General features: G+C 42.7%; 1 protein-coding gene across 2 annotated transcripts in view; it reads left to right on the forward strand.

Moving 5' to 3' along the window:
• Positions 1–22,022, forward strand: part of SLC38A1 (solute carrier family 38 member 1) — a 42,592-nt gene extending 20,570 nt beyond the window's left edge. The window contains exons 5-17 of one of the 2 annotated variants that reach the window (XR_009114351.1): positions 1,907–1,980; positions 3,675–3,767; positions 4,081–4,162; positions 5,324–5,406; positions 6,306–6,364; positions 7,080–7,199; positions 9,378–9,457; positions 10,621–10,721; positions 13,862–13,980; positions 14,510–14,651; positions 14,760–14,857; positions 15,901–16,088; positions 19,200–22,022. Coding sequence is in view for 1 of the 2 variants with exons in the window: in XM_058022009.1 (XP_057877992.1) it covers positions 1,907–1,980; positions 3,675–3,767; positions 4,081–4,162; positions 5,324–5,406; positions 6,306–6,364; positions 7,080–7,199; positions 9,378–9,457; positions 10,621–10,721; positions 13,862–13,980; positions 14,510–14,651; positions 14,760–14,857; positions 15,901–16,002 (1,153 nt within the window). In the remaining variant the exon portion in view is untranslated. Of the gene's footprint in view, positions 1–1,906; positions 1,981–3,674; positions 3,768–4,080; positions 4,163–5,323; positions 5,407–6,305; positions 6,365–7,079; positions 7,200–9,377; positions 9,458–10,620; positions 10,722–13,861; positions 13,981–14,509; positions 14,652–14,759; positions 14,858–15,900 lie in introns of both variants that reach the window. The other variant, XM_058022009.1, reaches the window with a different exon arrangement.
• Positions 22,023–22,552: the final 530 nt, after the last annotated feature.

Genomic DNA, 22,552 nt, shown 5'->3' on the forward strand with positions numbered 1-22,552 from the left:
GGCATCTGGGAGAAGACAGCAGAAGGCATCAGAGAAGCACTTTGCTCTTCCCAACACTGTATCAGTCCCCTAGCCTAAACTGTTTATTCTTTTGGGGGAAGGTAACTTTTGTATCTGCTGTTGGCTTCCGTAGCTACCAGCACTTCTTTGAAAGCAGACAAAATAAAAAGTAGAGGAGTGCTTTTGAGACTGCAGTGCAAGATCTCCTGCTTCTGTTTTGAATTTGTGCAGAGCGAGTGGCATGGACATTTTCATTCCTTTCCAAGGGGTGGTTCTGGCACGAATATTCCTGTCCATACCACAGTCCTAGGACAAACAAGTTTTTCATACAGTGCTAATGAAAATGCCAAGTGTCTGTAGAAACCCTATGGGGAGCTAAGGACAACAGATCAGATAAATACCTGGCTGCTTGGGAGTGTTATTTTTACCGCTGCAAAGGCTCCATGAGCTCAGTGCCTGAAGAACAGAAGCTTTTAATATTAAGGCAGACTGGATGCTGGCATGCACAGCTGTGGCTGTTTGGGGCTGGGAGTGAGTCAGCCCTGCAGCTGAGCACGGGGGCCGAGCGCCGTGCCTGTAGGCAGACAGGGGCGGAACGGCTCGGCAGGGAACGCGGGCAGCAGCCGGGCTTAGCCAATCCATAAAAAATGGACCAGAGTGACCTCAGCCAGTACAATCTCCCTTTCCTTCTCCACCTTCTCAAGGAGAAACACCCTTAGGGCTGTACAAAGAGTGTGTTGTTATTGTCAGCCATCATTCTTTGCTGGCGAAAGGACAGTTCCTCCTATCACCTCTTTATGTTTCTCCCTGTTCCTCTGGCCCCAAGAAACGAGTTGGTCATTATTTGGTACGAAAGTATTTCCAATGTAAACTAATAAAATGTGGGGGAGGAGGCTTCTCATTCTGTTCTTTCTATGTATGCCTATGAAAAGATGTGTTGCTGCCTATCTATGGCAGCAGTTTGTTTTCTCTTGAATTTTAGTTGTGTTTTCCTCAGTGTCCGGAGGGTAGTTGTCATAATAAAGGGAGGGATTGCCAACGGATTGTCTGAATGCTCTTCACACACATCATGAAAACATCATCAGGTCTTTGTGTGTCAGAGTGTTGGAGGGGAAGGCACACATGGTGCTTGGATTAAAGACATTGAGCAATGAGAAAATGTGCTTTTATGCACTTGGCCCCCGGCACTGACTAATTATCATTTGTGCCAGCAAGTTCCCTACACAAACAGTTTGGTCATTACTTCCTGCAATTCTTCTGTGTGAAGTTAAATTATGGATCATGTCAGACCAGGACTGACATCAGTGAGGCAACATGAATCTCTACCTGGACAAAGCAGCAGCCTTTGGCTGCAGCCTTTATTCCCAAGGGAAGCCCATCTAGCCTTAACTCCCCCCATCTTCCTCCTCCTCGGGCACTGTGAGGTACATAAAAAGCCATTTGGGCACCCCTTTGGTAGCATATGAAACATGTCCTGGGAAAAGATGCTTCTATTTGGTATGGAAGTCCTTAGATTAAAGACTTTGCTTTAAATTTTCACTCTGCTTCCAGAAAATAAAAAAGTGCATTGGAATGGATTTTGAGTGAAATACCTGGCTTGTCTGTGCTCTGATAAATCTTCATTCCTCTCTGATAAAACATCTTTATTCTTGCTTTTTTCAATATGAGGAGATGTAACTCTGCAGCTCTGCTAAGTCTTATTTGGTTATAACCCTCTACATGCAGAGCACTCTACCTCCATGGTGGAATTGCAAGCAGGATGTGAATCACATGTATTTTAGGGCTTATTGCATTGTCAGGAGAATAAAAAATTATCTCAGAGTCCATAGGAATGTGACCGGACATGAAATATTGCAATGTCAGACCTTATCTCATATGGTAAACTTTATTTTCTGTTCTTTTTTAGGCTGCTTTTGGTTTCGGTCACGCTGCTGTCTATTTATTCAATACATCTGCTGTTGGTGTGCTCAAAGGAAACAGGTAATTTAAGATGCTACACCATTCAGTAGAATGTAAAAATCAAGAGGTGACAAGTGTTCAAATGAGGGCAGGTGCTTTGTGTAAGATGGGGATTTTCTATGACTTTGCTGACACAATGGGAAGGCCTGATACACTTTGAGTCAGAAGCCTAGAATTAACAAGAATTTGAAGAATTTATGGATTGGCAATGGAGAACAACATCACTCTAAAGAGAAATACTTGTGACAAAGAATGAATTCTGCTGCCCAGAAATGTTATCTTCAAGTGAAAGAAATGTTTCACTGAAGAAATGTTATCTTCAGTGAGCTAGAAGGAACAGCTCATATAGTTTCTTTGCATTGCAAATTAAATATAATGTATCTTTGCCTATGGTGAAACTTACCTGGAAACACAGTTTTTCCTTAGTGGTTAGTGTGAAACTCCTGATAATCTTTGTGGTGGAGTTTTCTTAGAATAAAATAAAAGGGAACAGTTCCTTCACAGAGAGAAGTGTAACTGTAACACAGATACACTATCTCAACACAAAAATTAGAAGTTGCCTAGAGTATTATGTCAAATGACACTGTGTTCTGAAGTCCAAGAGCCTCTTTCCTTGTTAACAATGTCTAAATGTTAACAATGTTTCCTTGTTAACAATGTCATATTTAAAAAATAATCTGTGCATAAGAATACTTTAATATTTAAATATGCAATTTGGATGTACACGATTACTGTTATAATATGTATAATGTCAGCAACTGCCTATTTCAGATAGGTACAGCTTCCTCAATGTGGATACATTTGTGTCCCATTACACCCAAAATCTAGGTCCTCTTTTCTATGTTGCTGGTACATTTAAGCTCAGACTTACTTTTTACACAAACTTTAAAGCAGAAATGTCAGTAAGGTAATATAGACAAAACCAGATAATTGGATAATTTTAAAAATGTATCCCAAAAATAATCTGCCCAGTATTTCTCTTTCTGTTCCTATCTATCTCACCATCTTCACAATGTCCACTACTCTTTTTTATCAGCCTACATCACAGACAAGTTAAAAAAAAAAAAAAATTAACATAAACACAAACCAATTAATGGAGGAGTTTCACAAACTTGACAGATATTTGGAAAGAAATTTTAGTTATCTTTTACACCTTTGCCTGCTTTACCAAAAACATACAACACTGAGAATTCACAAGTTGAGGCTTTGTCATTAGAAGCCATAAATGATCCTCTAAACCAGTGTCTGTCCTCATCTGATCATCGAGTCAAGGCAAGGAGAACTGCAGAATGGCAGTAGTGTGTGTCCAGGCTGCCTGGGCTGCCTTGTGGATCCTGCTGTGCTGAGTTTCTTCTGCAGAGGAGCCTTTCTACATTACTCTCATTGCAAGTGAAAAACTTAATATGCTGGGATGAGGATACCAGGACTTAACATGTCACTCGGGGTATAGACAGACTCATTAAAAGTGTGTAAACCTCTCTTTAGGAGCTTCCATTTCAGAAGTGACTGGTAGCCAACAACAGCATTTTTAGAAGTCAGGAAAATATACCTACATAATTTTCAGCCCTAGAAATTACAAGGGAGCTCCCTATTTACTTGCAAATGGCAGGTTTGGCTGTATAGATAGGTGCTTGGCTGAAAAGGAATCGTAAATGCTTTGACTCAACAGCTTTCAGTAGTGTGTTTGTTACCTTTCTCCTCTTCTTCTCATGCAGGCTGCATGGTATATGAAAAGCTTGGTGAGCAGATCTTTGGTACCCCAGGGAAAATGATTGTCTTTGGATCTACATCTCTTCAGAATATTGGAGGTAAAGGAAATAAGGAATATTGAAAAACAAAGGCCAGGAATATCTCAATAATTTTACAGCTGCAAACAAGTCAGGTTCCTTCTCTCCTTCACATCCAAGGACATTCATAGTCTTCAATATAGTTGTGGCTATAATTTTGCATGCAGCCCTTTAAAAATACTGCATTACTGAATGATCAGTGATTTACAGTCAGTCATAGTTTGGGGTCTTCTATCATCAGATACTGATGTGGGAAAAGGTTAAGGATGCTTCACGGTACTTGTTCCACAAACTATTTTATCCGTTTTCTAAAATTATCTTCTTCTTCCTCCAGCAATGTTGAGCTATCTCTTCATAGTCAAAAATGAGCTGCCTTCTGCCATAAAGTTCCTAATGGGAAAAGAAGAAACTTTTTCGTAAGTTGAATTAGTTCTGTTACTTAGACTATAGAATTTGACATTGTACAGAAAATTTTAAGCAGATGTTTATAAAAGCTCTGAAGTATTGGATACACTTTAGGTTTGTCAAAGTAGATTTTCACAGGAATATCTCGGGGAGTTAATAAAAGACAAGATAAATTTGGGAAGGAGACAATGGATAGAGAATGAAACTTTAGTTGCCCTTTTTGCACAACAGGTTTTCATGAAGAATTTTGTTATATACAAAACTCTGATAAGAGAATCCAATATTTTACAGTGTTAGGCAACACTTGAAATATTGGGAACAATGCAAGTTAAAGATATTATGTGTTTCCATAAATTCTCAGTCTCTTACATTATTTTGCCCCTGAAACAATGTCCACAGAGTGAAATTCTTTGCTACTAGCATATGACCATTGCAGAATATTTATATAAATAAGATTTCTGCCCCTTATCTCTCTTTGGCATTTGCCAGCTACTTTAGTAGAGGGGTAGCATTTTTTTATACCAGTTAATACCCCTTGCACTGGATTATATGGTGTGCTGCAGTGTAGGAGAGGGTTGTAGAGATTCCATTCTTAGGCTTTCCTACTGTACTGGACCAAGCAATGGAAAGAGGCCATACAGAGCATCACTAACACTGCCCCTTCTCCTCTTTCTTTCTTTACAGTAGGATGCAAAGCACTTTGGTAGAGGAGATGCAGACTTGGGCTAGCTAGTGCCTGCCAGCCTGCTGGAGCCTGTTTTGCTGCTCCAGTCACGTGCCTGGGTGGTTTGGCAAATGACTCGTGGTGGCCCCCCAGCCCCACTGTGCTCTCTGGCCCTCTGTGTGATCTTTCACTGTCGTGGCAGAGTGGCTTGTGTCAGGTTACAGAGCTGGTGGTTCTGCCTCTCAGACCCACGCACGGATCTCCATGGTAGGGTGATACTTTGGTGACTCTGGAAATCTGCCCTACCTGAGTCAGAGCAGTGCCATGGATACCTAATGAGTCTGCAAAGCCAAGATGTGATCCTTTCTGTCCTTTATTAGAAACATGTAGGGCAAGGAGACCAAAGATAGTTCTGTAAGTACAGCAATCAAAGAGGATGACTGAGTGAGGAAAACCAGAAAATGTTTAGGATGTGCTCATGGTATGGTTTTTTTAATGTTTTATACAGGGAATGGTACGTGGATGGGCGGATTCTTGTTGTTGCAGTGACGCTTTGTATAATCCTCCCTTTATGTCTCCTGAAGAACTTAGGTAAGATGAAAATGCCATCATGAGAATCAAGAAGGGGAACCCAAATATTTTGCCACTGATGGCCAAACTGACAATTCAACTATAATAAGAAAAATATGCTCTCATTGCTATCTAAGTAGCCTCCCTGATCCAGAAATAATCCGTGTTCTGAGCATTTTGAAACAAGTAGGCCGAAATTATCACAGTGATTGAGCTCAGTATTAACCAGCTTTATCCACACAATTGTGGAAATTGATTTTACAAATTATAGTTAAGAGGGTCTTCATTTCATAAGGTAATTCAATTTTATGTGCGGCCTATAAAAGCATGTTCACAACTGGTGAGATTACAAAAAATGTTACTTTTCTATCTGCATGAAAATTTTTTCTGGTGAGGTTAATTGGAAGTATTGGACTTTGAAGTAAGATATGTACAGAGAATTGCATTTTCAGATGTGTTTGAATCCAACTGCAATGCCAGTAGGTACACAGTGTATTTTTTAAAAACCATCCTGGTAACATTTGGCACCAAAGTCCATTTGGGATCTTCTTTTTTGAGACTCAGCTGACATGACTTAGGGAACCTGAGTCATATTCAGATTGCACTTGCACACTTTCAGGTTTTTTTCAATTCTCACAGCCTCTTTTAAAAGTAAAGTTAGTTAAACTGTGGTAAAGGTGACCCTGAGGAAGTCACAACAGGTCACGGCAAGGCTTAGGCTTGCCCAAAACCTGGGAGACTTGAAAGACTTTGGGAGACTCCCACACCAACAGGACATGCTCTTGTCCTGCCCAGAAGTTCACAGCACATATTAAATGTTTAATACATTTGAATTTTTCATGCAGAAGCAAAAAGCAGTAAAAAGCAAGATAAGACTAATAAAATTATTCTGTATGAGACTTCCTCTTAATTTCTTTCAGGATACCTTGGCTATACCAGTGGATTTTCATTAAGCTGCATGGTATTTTTCCTGGTAGTGGTAAGTTCAGCTTGCTTTCTTTGTTGGATGAATCACTTGGAATCAGGATTGTTAAGGTGTCGGCGATGAAGAGACTGGAAAAGTCCAATGTCAACCAAGCACCTTGTTCACCATTAAACTATGTCCTCAAGTGAAACATCCACTTGTGTGTTTTTGAACACTTTTAGGGATAGTGACTCCACCAGTTCCCTGGGCAGTCTTTCCAATGCTTCACAACCATTTCCATTAAGAAAAAATAATTCTTAATGTCCAGTTTGAATGCCCCTTAGTGCAACTTAAGGTCATTTCCTCTCATCCTGTCACTTGTTACCTGGAGGAAAAGGCTGAGCTCCACCTGGCTACAGCCTCCTATCAAGCAATTGTAGAGAGTAATAAGGTCCCTGCTCAGCCTCTTTTTCTCCAGGCTGAACATCCCCAGCTTCCTCAGCAGTTCCTCTTATGGCTCACTCTTGGCCCTTCACCAGCTGTGTTGCCCTTCTCTGGATATGCTGTGGCACCTCAATGTTCTTCTAGTAGTGAGAGGCCCAGAACTGGAAACAGCACTCAAGGGAAAGCCTCACCAGTGCTGAGTACAGGGTAATGATCACTTCCCTAGTCCTGCTGGCCACACTATTGATGATGCAGGTCAGGATGCCCACAATTCCACTGATATTTAAATTCCAATTTGCTTTTCATTATTATTTTAGCAATTAGCTGTCTTCTCCTCTTATTCTAGGTTATTTACAAGAAGTTTCAAATTCCCTGTGATGGACAAGGGCTAAATGCAACATCATCTATCCTATCAAATAGCTCAGAACATACGTGTAAGCCAAAGTATGTTATCTTTAATTCCAAGGTATGTTTCTTTTTATAATACTTACTTTTAATTCCCATAATATATGCACCTACACCCCATATTCTTATTCTGATCAGCACCACAAAGGGCCTGATTCTCCATGGTTCCACCTGTGACCCAGTGGTTAATGCACAGCAGGCGTCCTTGCCCAGCCTTGCAGAGGTGCCATGGTGAATGTGGCTCCTTGCAGTCTTGTCCTGCCCTGGCATAGAGGTGTTAAGGCTACGAGCCCAAGCTACCGCTGGACAATAACTGCTCTCTTGAGGAGATTTTTCCTTTCCACTGCTGCTCACTATCCGTGCTGCAGCTGTGCCTTTAGGCTGCTGCTCAGTAGAGGCTGAGTAGGTCGCCTCTCCATCCAAAGCCCAAAACCTCTGTCCTGCACCCAAACCACTTCTTTGTAACAGGGTACACATTTCTGTAGCCATGCGGTGAACTGGATTGTGAAAAGGATATGGTTGAAAGTTAATCCAGCAAAAATTTGGTTGCCTTTCAGCTGGATGCTTCCCTCCATCACCACACAGCTGCAGAAAAAGTTGGTCTTAGAGAATATGAGAGGGCAGCTGTCTCTACCTGCAGGAGGATGGCTCCTGTCAGCTGTGCTGGGATGCAGTGTTCCCAGTGAAACAGCACTTTATCCACCAGGACATGGTCCTCAGGGCCTTAGTCACTTTCATAGGGAATGCACATTTATAGCAGAGGTGTGCAAAATGTATTTTTTTTAAATTTAACCCACCAGCTTCAGTTGAAGAAGCCAGGTAAAGCACTTTTCTTTGGCTGGGGGTAACCATCACCCCAGATCCATCCTGATGAACCAAGAATTAGTTAACTTGTTGTGCCATGGCAGCTTAGGTGTAAGTATATTTCTGTAAACTTTGAAGGGTAGTCTTCTTCTTCAGTGAGTGTCAGCATTTGCCTCAGAGCCAATGGAGGCACCTCGGAAGGATTAGTCCATCTGAATAAGGAGCTGAACTCCAGAGGCTTGTCCTCTGGGCCAACAATTTGCCAGTCTTTTTAGCAGCTTCAGTGTGTGAGAGGAGAGACAGGACAGTTTCACAGAACAGAAGGACAACTCAGGTTGGCAGAGACCTGGAAATCACCTGGTCAAACCTCTGTGCTGAGGTAAGGCCACCTAGCACGATGTCCAGGCAACTTCTGAATGTCCCTACAGATAGAGACACCACAACTGTACTGCGCTGTGAGTGAGGGAGAGGTGGCAAAGGCCTGGGCAAGGAAAGACCTCCGGAGAGCAACCAGCACATTTACTGAATTTGTCAGGCCTGGGGTGCACCATAGGATGTCTTGTGTGGGAAGGGGATGCCTGTGACCAGCACAAGCAGATCTCAGAGGGCAGGACAGAGCTGCATGTAGAATAGACTCATGTTGTCCTTAGAGGAGGACCTATAATTACCTATAATTTCAGGTATGTGACCTCTGCTCATACCTGTTCCCTCAGGAGAATGGAAGTGCCTGAGCACTGATACCATTTTTGAAGTTTGGCTGAGGACTGAAACTCACCCAAGTTGTTAGTGGAGAAGGGGCTGAGGTCCCACTTGGAGGCCTTCTGCCCTTTCTGGTGACATAATGGTCTTTCTCTTTCCCCAAGAAAAAGCATGCTCCCTCCACAGCTCTCCTGGTCCTTTTGTTGGCCTGTGAAATTAAGGGATTCAGTCTGGTACCTTGAAATATCCATTTCTTTGTAAGTTCTGCATTCCTGTTCTCTTTTCTTACAGTCTGGATACGGGCTTCCTCTTCAGGACTTCAGCCTTAGCCCCATGGGCGCGCACCCCTCTCCATGCCAAGGCAGGGTAGCGTAGCCGTGACCCACCATACGTCCCTTTCACGCGTGACACTGACACTGTGCTAGTGACGGTGGCAGTGGCTGGGCAGGCAGACCCATCCCAGGGGGCAAAGCCAGCTCTGTGCTCTGTGAGCACAGTCAGTGCTGCGCTGATGCCACCAAGGCAAGACTTTGTCCTCCTGTTGAAAGCGCCCTGGTTTCCCCATTTTGTTAAACACATGCTAAGGGACAGGTCTTCTGCCTTCTCAGAAAGGCTCTCTGTTTGTTTGAAGAGTCCAGAGAGCTTGGAGCTGAGGTAGTTGAACATGGAACATTTCTTCAGACCACTGGGGAAAATACTTCTTCTTAACTTATTTTCTGAAATTCTCTCTGAACAGACCGTGTACGCTTTGCCCACCATTGCTTTTGCATTTGTGTGCCACCCATCAGTCCTCCCGATTTACAGCGAACTTAAAGAGTAAGCCTTTTTTATTTTTTTTAAACAGTTTATTGTTTTGACCCGTTTTACATGGAAAGTGTTAGCACAGAGGTGCTCTGAGTCATTTGTACCACTCAGAGGTGTGCTTTAGTAACACTCATCAAGCATGGCTGTCAGCTAGGAAATGTGGCCTCCAGGCATGCTGTGCCCCTGGAGCAGGGGCGAGGGAGGTGGAGAATAATGCAATACTTGGGAGTTTTCCCTGGAAATACACAGCAGCCTGGGGAGAGCCAAGTTCTGCCAGTTGATATTTGGCACAGGAGAGGCGTGTGTTCCGCTAACAGTGTTTGTTCCACAGCATTAGTGCAACCGAAAGTCTGTTGCAGTACCAGGAAAATAAAAGTGCTTTCAGCCTTACTGATACTAAAAGACCTTTGTTGGTACTGCTGTCTCACTGACACCTCCAGCTGGGATGGATGGGCTGTGGGGAGCTGGAGACCAGCTCTGCTGTGACACTGCTGACAGCCCCAGGCAGCTGCAGTGGGGTCCTGGGCCATGGGGGAGCCCCAGGGAGAGGTCAGGGTCTGTCAGACCCATGACTGCCCTCAGACTCTTGCTGGGTGCTTTAAATTTCAAGTCACTTGAGCAGGTTCCCAGGTACCTGTTAGGGCAACCTTGTGTGGATTTAAAAGTCTGAGCTCAGGTACTGGAGTGCTCATACTTCAGAATAAATATCTGAAGATTAAATGTTTACACTTAACCTATTTTACAGGTCAGCATAAATCCAGTATTTTCTGCACATGGGGACACAGATATTTCTCTGCAGTTATTCAGAACATTTTGGGGGTTTTTTCTCTCTGAATAATTTTATACTTCCTTCATTTTGACCTTTTAATTTAATTACCAAAGTGTTTCAGGGTCATCCTGTCTCCACATGGCTTCACTGTTTAAGCAGGTACAGACATGGAGCAGACCCACAGGTCACACCCACTGTTTTTTCACTTAAGCCCCAAGAAGGGTCCTTTTCCCCAGTCCTTTTCTTCCTTGTGCAGCTGTCAGTGAGTTACTGTTTTAAATGAAAATGCATTTATGAGTCTCCCCAGAATTACTATGCTTATACAAACACCTAATCCATTTTGAAACAGCTATGGAAAAATCCAGCCAAACCATTCTTATGTGTTCTTTTCTTGTTCTTTCTCCAGCCGTTCACAGAAAAAAATGCAGTTGGTTTCAAATATCTCATTTTTTGCCATGTTTCTGATGTACTTTATGACTGCCATATTTGGCTATTTGACTTTCTACGGTAAGTATGGGGTTCTTTACTGATCGGAGTAGAAAGGGGATACATGTCAAATCAATAGTGTATCCCAGCTGGAAAGGAAAGTCCCATCCACTTATATTAAAGTACTTTTCCAAATAATTTTCCTTGTAGTTCTCATATTGTAGGTATAAATCCTTTTCTCCTCTTTCCCTGTGGATGAAATGCACAAGTGAAAGTATTATTTGCAAAAGGCATTTTCAAAATATGAGGGAGAGATTTGTTTTACAGAATTGAGGATTAGCTGGGCCCCACTAAGATTTTATTTTATTCCAAGGTCCTCACCTGAATGATGTGTGCATTGGTAATGGCTGAAGCATGCATATTTGCAAAAGTTGAGACAGATTTGAGAGCAGGTCCTAGGAAATGAGTAACAAATTGGCCATCACAGCTTTTTCACTTTCTTAGTAACGCTTTCGTCATAGAGGCAACAGACCAAATGTTTTCCCTGTGTCCCTAGAGCTGACCTCTTAAGGTCTTGGTTAAACAAACTGCAGTGAAGGTGGGGAAGCTTTGAGTGTTGTCCCAGCTCAGCCACCAAAGGATGATTATCTCAGTGTTTGAGACTCCGACCCTGTCTCTTTCCATGCATATCAATTCAGTTAACAAACAAATTATATTGTATCACTAAAGGATACAATATGCATGCCCTAAAGGCACAATTCTTAAGTAAAGTAGGATAAAATATGAATGTTGCCCAGGAACTCCCATATTCCAGTATCATGAGAATGTTGAAAAGTAGTGTCTTTTTCCATGGACTGCTAAGGGGTTACAAGACAGGTGACAAAGCTGATGTTTGCCTTTTACCTCAGAGTCACCCATCAGTCTTCACCACCCTATTCTAAGTGGCATTTTTGTTACAACCTCCTCATTCATGATAATGTCCCTTGTGAGCCACCAATTGCAAGAGAAAAAAAATAAGTAAATATGAAATGTGGCTTTTTTTCCCCCCCAAACCTGTACCAAATCTCATATTTGCTTTCTCAAACTCTCATTCTGGTTATGAGGCCTTGAGTATCCATGTGTTGAAGTAACTTGAGGTCATCTGTTCTAATTTTCCCAATGAACCCACAAATAGGCTGCAAGTGACAACAGCATCAGCCGTTCTCATCCAGCTGCTCCCATCTAACACATTTTCATAGAGATGCATCAAATTAGCAGCCCCAGGGAGCAAGTGGGTGTAAATCAGCATGGACCCCTTCGCTTTGGCAGGGAGGAGATTCTGATGTGATTGCCCCAGGGATCTGAGGAGGCAGATCTGTGGCGCTCCTCTCTGGGAAGCTCCCACACCCCTCAAGGACGAGGGTCTGGAGTCCATGGAGGAGGTAGGGGCTGCATCCTTCTGGCCCTCCTGAGGGGGAATGGCGGAGGAATCCCTGGGGTGTCTTGTGTGCCTCTCCCCACATTAGGCATCCCTGCTCTCCAGCACTGACAGCCCACAGGTGGAAGCTGTGGAGAGCTCTGCTGGGGCTTCTGCAGTGTCAGTGCAGTGACAGGCTGCAAAAAAGACACTGAGGGAATGTAGAATTCCTCCATAAAATTTCTTCATTCTTCCCCTTGAGACCAAAAAGACCTTACCTTTCATATGTTCACTTACAGTGTTCTAACCCTCTTCTCTACCCTTACCTGGGTAAGAACAGTATTTTTATTGTGACCATTTCTTCTTTACACCAATAGTACTTGTCTGTTTGCTGTGTTCTCAAAAGTGTTGCAGTGATGACTATATTTACATTGCAGAATTACAGAAAAGAGGTGTTTTTCTTCCCCTAAAAGGTCACAGTGTGGTTGGGCTCTGTGGTGTATCTAGCTGAAAGGAAAACAGACCTTCAACTGTAAGCCTTGCCCTTCACTTCCTACCTGGCTGCAGCCCGTGAGCGGTACAGAAGTTGCAGTCTGTGCTTGCAGGAGCAGAGTAAGCTCTGTGTTGCAGAAGCTGTGCATGTGCCCGGCTTGAAAACCCCACTCCTGATCTGCAGGGAGGTGGGAGAGCGTTTTCTTTCTCCTGGTGGGGATTCAGGCAGGATGCCTAGGTGGTGTTGACCTGTGGTCTCTACCCAGAAGGGCGCCCTGGGGGGAGTGTAGGCATTTTGCCACAGAACAGATCCCTCTGCCTCCAGGAATACATGACGTTTTCCCAAGTGCCAAAGATGGTAAATTAGACGTGGCCACTGAGTTCCCTTTAAGAGCTGTTATGTTTTACCACCAGCTTTCTAAGATTAGCAAGCAGAAACAAGGGCCTAAAAAGGGGCAGCAAGTGCATTTGGTGGCATGCTTAACAGCCACCCCTTTAGGTTATTGCTCCTGGATATTTAAAAATTACAAAGCAAACATGTAGGTCCCTCAGCAACTTGGTTTTCCTGCTGGTTAGTACACGCAGACCTGCTCTGCACTATTTTTCACAGCTTCAAGGAAACATTTTGGCAGGAGGTTGTATTAAAATATTGCCAGCACCTCCCTGTTAAGCACCCCCTGTGATTTGTCTTGGCTGCTGGGGCTGCTGGCCAGCGTGGAGCTGAGCTGCAGGCTCTGCTGGCAGCCCTCAGAGGAGCTGCTGAAGGATTTGAGTGCAAATGTCAGAGTGTCCTGCTGAGAGCTGACCTGAGATAGGCTTTGTTCTCAGTTGAGAACAGGGGCACTGCTTTTTGCTGGAAGTTTATTTGCTGTTTAAATGAATTTAGCTCACGACCTTGCAGTTTATATTAAGTTCAGCCATTGCAGTGCATGTCTTTATTTTTATATCATTTGGAACTTTAAAAAAAGTCCACAGAACCAATTAAAAATAGCTAATTTCACTTTACCTATTTTTGTATAAATGTATATATGTAAGCAAGCTTTCGTGTATGTCTCACTGTTGTCTTTTCTACAGTGAAAATTACCTTAGACTCAGGCATGTGCTGTCATGAAATAAGATGCATTTCCAAATCAGGCCTCCAAAGAATTAATCTGGAATAATGGGATCATTGGGATTTTGTTTAAAGTGCTGTATTAACTCAAGGATGTTTCATTCCATACTCTTTTGTTTACAGATAAATCACTTGTTGTTCAAGAAGGCTGTTGTTAAGCAATGATTTTTGTGGACTAATTGCCTTTTTGCCAGAACACTTACCTTACTGTCTTTCCCATAGAGAATGTGCAGTCAGATCTGCTTCACAAATACCAGAGCAAAGATGACATCCTCATCCTGACTGTGCGCTTGGCTGTGATCGTGGCAGTGATTCTCACCGTGCCAGTGCTGTTTTTCACTGTAAGTAAAAAGGTCTGCATGGTTTGGAAGTTGGTAACAGCTGTGCACAGCACATTTCTTCAAACCACAATCCAGTGGTGGCTGAGACTACAGTGTTGCAGTACAAAAGAGCTTGAGCTTGGATTAGTCTTTTTTCATGCCAGATGCCCACTAACTTCTGGAGAAGTTCTCTTCATAGTAAATAAATATATCACTTTTGGTAAATGTTTTAAATTGAATCCACAAGGATCCTCTCTTATGTCACATCACTTTACTGGAGCAGGCTCAGAGGTGAAGTTCCTTTTAAAGTGCAGAAGGATTCAAAAAGACATGTTAGAAAGAGAGGAATATGCTACTGCACATGCACATGTCCCTACAGTTCTGAAATAAAAATTAATTTTAAGGGGTATTTCAAAGGACATTACCTCAGGCAACCCAAAATTTCTGACAGATCTATGCAGCACTTTTCACACAAAAACCAGTTAAAATAAACATGGGAAGCTCATGGACTGATCTTGACAGAAAACTTCCTCTCTCTCTCCCCCTACAGGTGCGTTCGTCATTATTCGAGATGGCCAGAAAAACAAAATTTGACTTATGCCGTCATATTGTGGTTACTTTGGTTCTTTTGGTTATCATCAACCTGTTAGTCATTTTTATCCCATCCATGAAGGATATTTTTGGAGTTGTAGGTAGAGTATCCTGGTTTTGTCCTGCTAATAAAACACAGTTGCTAATCAGCAACGCATAAATTAGCTTTTGCCGACAGTTAACAAAACTCTTTCATTTGAATTTTGCAGGGGTCACTTCTGCCAACATGCTGATCTTCATTCTTCCTTCATCATTGTATATAAAAATTACACAGCAGGATGGATCAAAGTTGACTCAGAGGATTTGGGTATGAATTCCATTCCCATCAATGCAACACTTCCATCTTGTCATTCTCTTTAATGTGCTAGCATTAAAGCAGAGCAGACCTAGTCTGAACATATGTGTGAGCTCCTTTACATTACATCCCCTCTGTACCTCAGTCAGCTGGCAGCTGTGCTTGCCCTTCTCCTTTGCTCACCCTGGGAGTCCCCTGGTGGAGGGGCCGTGCCGTGCACAGCATCTTGTGTTTTGGGGAGACCCTTCTCTGTGGGAGGAGGTACTTCCCTGGCTGGCACGCAGCAGCAGCTGTCAGCAGGGTGCAGGAAGCCCTGCAGCCCACTTCAACAAGCCCTTCAGTGCAGCAAGCTCTCTCTGCTTCTGCGTGTTGATCCAGAAAGCGTGCAAAGTGCTCCATTTGCAGTATTCCTCATGGTTTTAATGGACCTGAGTTAGACCTAGGGTGGTTCCACTCGAAGCAGCCAGCTGAAGTGTTATGTTAGCCATTCGGCATGCATGAGCAAATAGGACTGGACCTTGGAAAGATTTCCTGTGAGCTCCAGAGAGTGCTGCAGCTGAAAAGATGCAGCATTCCTGTTATTCCCAGTCTAATGGGGCATGCACTGGAAGCATTTACAGTTAGACCTTTCTTCTCTGAGCAGACAGATAGGAAACTTGTTTCACTTTGGCTACACCCACAGATCCCATGACGGAAGGGCTGAACTTAGATGAACACATATCCAGTGGGAAGAATATACTGATTTCTGTGGGGCTTTGGAAAGAGCAGAGCTGATCTGTCCTATAAACAGACTCACTTAATCATCTTTAGAGGTGATCAGTGTTTAAGAAGGGAATTGAAAGGAGAAAAAAATTAGTTTCATGTTCAGCAAGTAATTATTAATGGCACTAATCTGTTTAATTACCTGTTGGTCTTGTCTTTACCAGAAGTGCTAGCTCATTTTAGCTGATAACTTTATTACATCACCTTGTACATCTTCTTAAGAGAAGTTAACATACTTGAATTGTCTTTTCTTTTTATTGGTTAATCTTCTCTCTTTTTTTTTCTTGTTTCAGGCTTATCTTTTTTTGGCACTGGGGGTATTGTTTTCCCTGGTGAGCATTCCCTTGGTCATCTATGACTGGGTACAATCAGGAGGCAGTGCCGAAGGCCACTGAAGTTCACCTTCTTCCCAAAAGAAGATACCCCTGTTTGCTACACACCAAAATCGCAACCATCCCTTCTGTTGTCTATTCCACCTTTTGTGAGTTTACTCAAATCAAATCCAAATAATGATTATCCAGTACTGAAAATACTGTCATGGGAGTATTTTCTTGCAGAAAACAGACCCATTCTTCCAGCAGGCGTGTCACTCTGTGATCAGCAAAAAGTCTGTATTAATTGTCCATGAGATTATATAGAGCATCACTTACAGAAATTCGTCACAATTAGTTTCCCCTCTTCCACCCATGAATTGCATTGTTCCATTATTTTCCTTAGCCCTCCAGCCACAAGCTCTGCTCCTTTAGGGCAGCAGTGCCTGTTGCTATCAATTCCAACTGGAGTGTTGTCCGTTCACATCCTTCCCCCCTCTTTTAGCCAAAACTCTTCTCTCTAATTGTATGTATCTGGTTTGTTGGTTTGTTTGTTTGTTCTGTTGCTGTTCCAGGCACCATTTGCCTCACTGGCTTAAGTGTAGCATTCTGGATACAGGCATGAAAAGCACCACGAGAGCGTAGCAAGTGCTGTGTAAGCGTAGGTCCTAAATCCGGTGCTTCTCTGATGTTTTGGGGGCAAACCAGGCCCAGGGCTTGGTCCATTCATGGCTCTGGGGAACAGACTGGGTGTGTCTGTGTGTGTGTGTCTTTGTGGTGCGGAGCAGGGAGCAGGAGGACAGCCACCACCACCAGCCGCTATTCCTCTGGCACACTTGAGCTGGAGGTTGACCAGAACTTGACCCCAAACCATGAGTACTTGAGTCTGAAGAGAAGCAGACATTTGGAGATTTCCATAAGAAGTCTGCATTTTCTTCAGCATTAAATTATTTAGTAATGCCCCATTGGTCTCAGAAAAAAAATACCAAGCTCCAGTTTTATCAAAACCTACGCATTTCATCATACCTCATGCCTTTTCCATACCTTGTAGGGACTGGCTCCTCTCGTGAGTCTTACCCTCCTCCCACTGAAGTCAGTGGGGTCTTTGACAGCAGTGGGAGCAGGATTTGATTCACACTACTAGATTTCTAATGGAAATTGAAATCTGCAACATTTCTTTAACTGAACAGAAATACTTTTTATATTTAAAAGATTTCATTTACGTTTTTCATTAGTTCTGCATACCAGTTAGAAGATATTCTATTAGCAGAAACACTTGGAACAGTTGTCCACAGAATAAGCATTTGCCTAATGCCTTATAGCTGGTGTAGAAAACCACATATAGAGACTCAAAAGCTAAGCAGATGATCACTCACTGTCCTGAGCAGGCATCTTCTCTTAGTGCACTGCCAGCAGCAAAAACGTGTTCACCTTATGTCGTTCACCATGTGAGCTAAGGAGTGTCTCAGAATATGAACATGGCTCCCATGTTCATATTCTGGAGGGAGCCCCACTTCATGCCCAAGGGCTGTGATGCCCTTGGTATGCTCAGACCATACCTGTCAGTATGCAGTGACTCTCTTGTTCTCAGTAGCTGCTTCATTGACAGCTCCCTTTGTAACTGTGGAAACAGACCATCATCAGCTGTGAAGAACCTGTCATTGCAACTTACTCTTTTTAAGGTTAGGGATAGAGTATTTGGGATTTCTGTGAGCTATTGAATTGCCCCATTTTCCATTACCTTGTAATGTAACACCTTACCATCACTTCAAGTCACTGAGAGTTGAGATCACAGAACACATCTCAGGACCCTGAAAGTTGGTTTCTAAAGATAACATCCAGAGAGGTTAGTTTGGGCCCTTCCTAGAAATTTGGGCATTGAGTTGCAGATTATTCATGCTGCAGAAACTAAACCTACTAAACTCAGACTGCCAGATCTGTACCTTAGCATAGGCAGTGAGGTGCTTGCCTTTGATGCTACTTCACTGTGATCCAGAAATAAGGCAGAGTGGATTCCACAAGCTTCCAAACTACTTGGAGTAGCCCAGCAGCAAGAAGAAAACTGGAAACCTCCCAGCAAGGTCTCTGGTGCATCATCCTTTCTCCCAAGCACCCCCTAGCTCAGCCTTTGACATACAAACTGCTGAGCTACCTGGAGCCCATTCACTAAGATCCCTTGTACTTTCCTGTGGGTGGTCTCAGACCCTTATCTGTGATGTTGCAGGTCACTGGTTCTTTCTGTGCTCCTTATGGGACTGATCCCTGACCTTATTCACAGAGAAGCCCATACTATAGCCTACAAGACCAGGTGTTAGGCAAGCTCTAGGGAGAAGAGCCTGAGCTTTGTTCCTATCTCTTTGTGCCTCATTCCAGGCATCTTCTCAGCTTGGGATGTAAATTTATGGTTTTCCTTTTGCAGGCACCGAACCCTCAGTGGTCACTGCAGCAGAAGCCCAGCATCTCACTCCATTCTCTGACTCAGCTTGCTGAGATTGCATTTCAGGTTTTGAGGTGCCTTATAATCTCTCTGGATCTTATCCTAAAAACCTAACTCAGACCTGAGAATGCTGTGCAGTGTTATCCTTAAGATGCTATCAGGCTCTCCTGCTTTCCTCTCCCCTTGTCTTTCTTCTACTACTGATTAATGAGCAGCACAGTGCTGTGCACTGGGGGGTTGTGAGAGACGAGATCTTGGGAAAGATTTTCAAGTATCCAGGTATGAGCTAGAGGTCTGATCTGCTGCACAGGATTCCAGCAAGATCCCATATGTGACATCTCCCTCCTCCTTCCCCCCCCCCCCCCCCCCAATAGTCTGTAGTCTGCTGTTTGAAATACGAACCATTGAGTTTTGGCACCCAACTTCCTTCGACTTGAAGGGCTGTTGGGTCACTGATTGTTCATCTTCCTAAATCTCCTCCATCATCATTCCTCTCTCTCCTCTTTGCTATTCTGCCTTCTCCTTTTCCCCAGTTTATTTGTATACTGGAGTTTTACTGAATAAATAGGGATAATGAGCTGAGTGTGCATAGAAGTGAAATTACCCAAGGTACTGAACCACCAAAGCATGTCTTATATACTGAAAAATAGATACCCAAAATATTAAGTCTTTAAATAGACTTTGTTTCTGGGTCTCGTTAAAAAAAAAAAAAAAAAAAAAAAAGGAATTTTGCTTAGACTGATTTACTGGCATCATATTTATAGATATTTATGGAAAGGAATCATGTGTTTTTGATGTCTGTGGTAATGAACGTGAAATAACGTGCTTTTTGTTTTCTCATCAGGTTTATACATTCTTAACAGAATGCAATAGACCCTGCTGTAACTGTCAACATCAGTGATGGATGACAATATTTGTATGAGGTTATCTGTAAAATGTACTGCTGTTATTCAGTTCATTTGGAATAGTGAACCTGTAGCCGCGATTGTACGAGTCCCACATTTTAGCTAGGATTTTAAGAGCACAGTGAAATGCTGTAGGAGTTTCTCTGTTGTAAAATTAATAGGATCCAGAGTACCATATCTACTTAGTAGGTGATAGCATGCTTTCTTTTCATAGAGAGTTTATCACTATTGTGAGCACTGCAAATGTCATAGACTGTATGCAAAATTGCTCCTAATAACTGCAACAAAAATCTTTAAAATTCTTATTTGTGTAGTAGCAACAATCGAGTGGTGAGGGACAAGGAAGGACTAATTAGAAGCAGGGATTACTAATAAGATTGTAAGAGTTAATCCTACACTTAAAAGACAGCCTTGCTGCCTCTCCTAGTCCACAGCACATTGCAAAGAAAATAGTTATGGGCTTACAGCAGCCGTAATACAGCTGCCCTTCTCTGTCCAATGGCAAACACCAAATGGTGTTTTACTAGGTAGTAAAACACAGTAAATTGTTACTTGGGAAAAGTGTCTCAGGGCAGTGACCTCTCTGGCTGATGTGTGCTCCTGGTCAGAGGGCCAGTGCCAAATCTGTTCACCAGCACAGACCTTCTGTAGAGCTGGCACAGACCAAGGGGTGCCTGGCACATGTGCAAGCCTAGGGCACAAGAGCTGGTGTCATCCTGTGAGGTCAGGGATGAGAATGCTCATCCACCCTGAGGGCTGCTCTTCTGAGCCACATATGAACCCCAAGCCTGTGCTCCACCTGAATAGGTCACACATGCAAGTGTGGGTTGGAAGGTGTGTGGGTTTTGTCTGTACATCTGCCTTACCATGCATAAGCGCAACACAGCTCTCTGATATGGAGTATTAAACAGTAACAATTAATGGTATGTCTAGTTTATCTATAAATTTATACATTTCTTTGCTTGAACCTTACATTAAGGCTAAAGAGCACCTTGGTCAAAACAAAACTTTCATGTGGTGGTGTCCCACCTCCAGTCCTACTGCCCCACCCCAGTGCCTGTAGGAGAAAGGCACCACAGAATGTACTCAGCTCCATCAGCAGCTCCATGAGATGGCTTTATCAGCTGGAGCCACGGTGCTTTCATAAACAAATCCCCAGAGCCCTTGGCATCAGAAAATCCTTATTTCCTGTAACGTACAGCAAAGAATGTTTTATTTGTATCTAATGTAAGGATTTCTGTAATGAACTGTGAAAAACAAAAAAAAAGAAAATTAATTAATAAAAGGTACTGGGCTAGATAGTCTAGAATTCACAAATTGTACACATACCTATGTTTCTGAAGACAAATCTATGCAGTTGTGTTGTAGGAAATTTCATTTTTATGTACATATATATTGTAAATAAATAGGATGCTGTATATTTTTGCAGTTGGTTATCCCCTACGAATGGAAGTGTTAAGATAGGCTCTGCATATTAAGAATAATTTTAATAGAAATACAAATACTTTAGCTTCTTAGCAAAATGTATATCCTTTTCTTTCTCCCAAGTGTTCACAAGTTAAATTCTAAACTTGAAATTATAATTACATCCCTAAAGTAAAAAGAGAAATAAAAGGTCCAGTTAAATTGCTAGGATTAATTCCAGCGCATGACTCCCTGTTTTCTCAACAGCAAGTCTACCAGTCTTCCTGTTGGGTAAAATATCTCCCTTGTTAAAGGGCCCCTTTGGTACCCAGATCCCTCTTACCTTCTCAGCTGGGGTCAGTTGGGAGTAAGGTGCTGAGAAGGGTTTGTGGAAGAAACCATGGCAAACTGCAGCCAGCAGTTTGACCTAGCATTATGCTGTGTTGCATCCAGGCGTGTATTTACCCAACTAGTACAAACACAAGTCAGGGCAGAGCTTCTGCATTTCCATTTTCAGCCACCAGAAATGCCAGTAGTTCAGAAAAAAAAGTATGGCAAGCCAGGGTTCAGCGGCAACCAGAGCAATTGGTGCCGTTTCCAGCCCCCTCCCTTCCTGCAGAGTCCTGTGGCTGGTCTGCCTCACGCTCTGCTGCTCTCATGCGACCAAAATGCTGGCACCTGAGGCTGCCAAGAGCTTCCCTGGCCAGGGACTGCCTGCACATCCCACTCTGTGAACAGGCAGAGGTCGTTGGATAGCTGTGTCCAGGGGTGAGGGCTGGGTATCTCCTGAGAGTGCATCCATCAGAGGCCTTGCATAGACTTTCTTACTGGTAAAGCATGGAAATGTTTTTTCGGGACTGCTGAAAAATGGAGGTTAAGAAATGCATCTAAAAATAATTGTGGGTTTTTTCCAAGTTTACTTTATGGGCTTGGATGAAAATGAAACTTGAAATAACATTTGCTTTTATCATGAGCACAAATTTGAGGGGAAAACCCTATATACAGTCAGTTCTACAGAGCTTTTCAAATTAATACCAGTGTATGTTTTGTTTTCAGTGTTATAGCCTACAAAATATAAACTGAAAAGGTATTTTTCCACTAGACTTGAACTTTTCATTGTTTATAGAAACCTGGTTTTAGTGTCCCAACATATGCTAAGGCTCACACAGATCCAGTATAAACAATGTTGTTTGAATGATGTATGCTTCATACAAGCTCATGTCTAATAGATTGTTGAAGTGAGTCATCAGTAATATTTTGCTCTTTTTAACACCTGTTAACTTTGTGCTGCTCATATCCAAATAAACAACACAGTTTTTCAGTTTCTATGTGTAAATAAAATGTATCAAGTTCTATGATCTCTCTGTTACCTCTTGGTTTTTAAACATTAAAATTGGGATCTTAATTCATGTTGGGACCATACTCATTCTTCCAAAGGGATGACGATGTATCATTTTAATGGCTTGAACAGCAAATGCTCTCTGACTCTTTAGCCAAGTATTTTCACTGAATTTAGGGCATGCAGCTCTTGCAAAGCCAACTGCATTAGATTTGGTGCAGTATGTACAGCAAAGCACCAACAAAAAGCTATGAAACGTTAAGGTGAGGTTTCTGAAATAGTTTTAGGGGGACCTGAAACTTGGACAGATGGTTACTATAGCCTGCGGTTGCTGAAGATGACAGCATTCCTCAAGGCCAGTACTTGTTTCTGCCAGCTTCTAGAAGACTGTCTGAATGCTTGCCAGTCTGTTTCAAGGTCAAATCAGGCAATTTAACTTAAAGGGCTGCTGTTAAGTTGGGTTTAAGATGTCAAACTGGTGCCTGACGTGTCCGAACCCCTGCCAGACTTTTGTCAGCTATGGAAGCAGAAGCCATTGGCAGATGTATG

This window comes from Melospiza georgiana, chromosome 4, assembly GCF_028018845.1.
Source record: "Melospiza georgiana isolate bMelGeo1 chromosome 4, bMelGeo1.pri, whole genome shotgun sequence".
Lineage (NCBI taxonomy): Eukaryota > Metazoa > Chordata > Aves > Passeriformes > Passerellidae > Melospiza > Melospiza georgiana.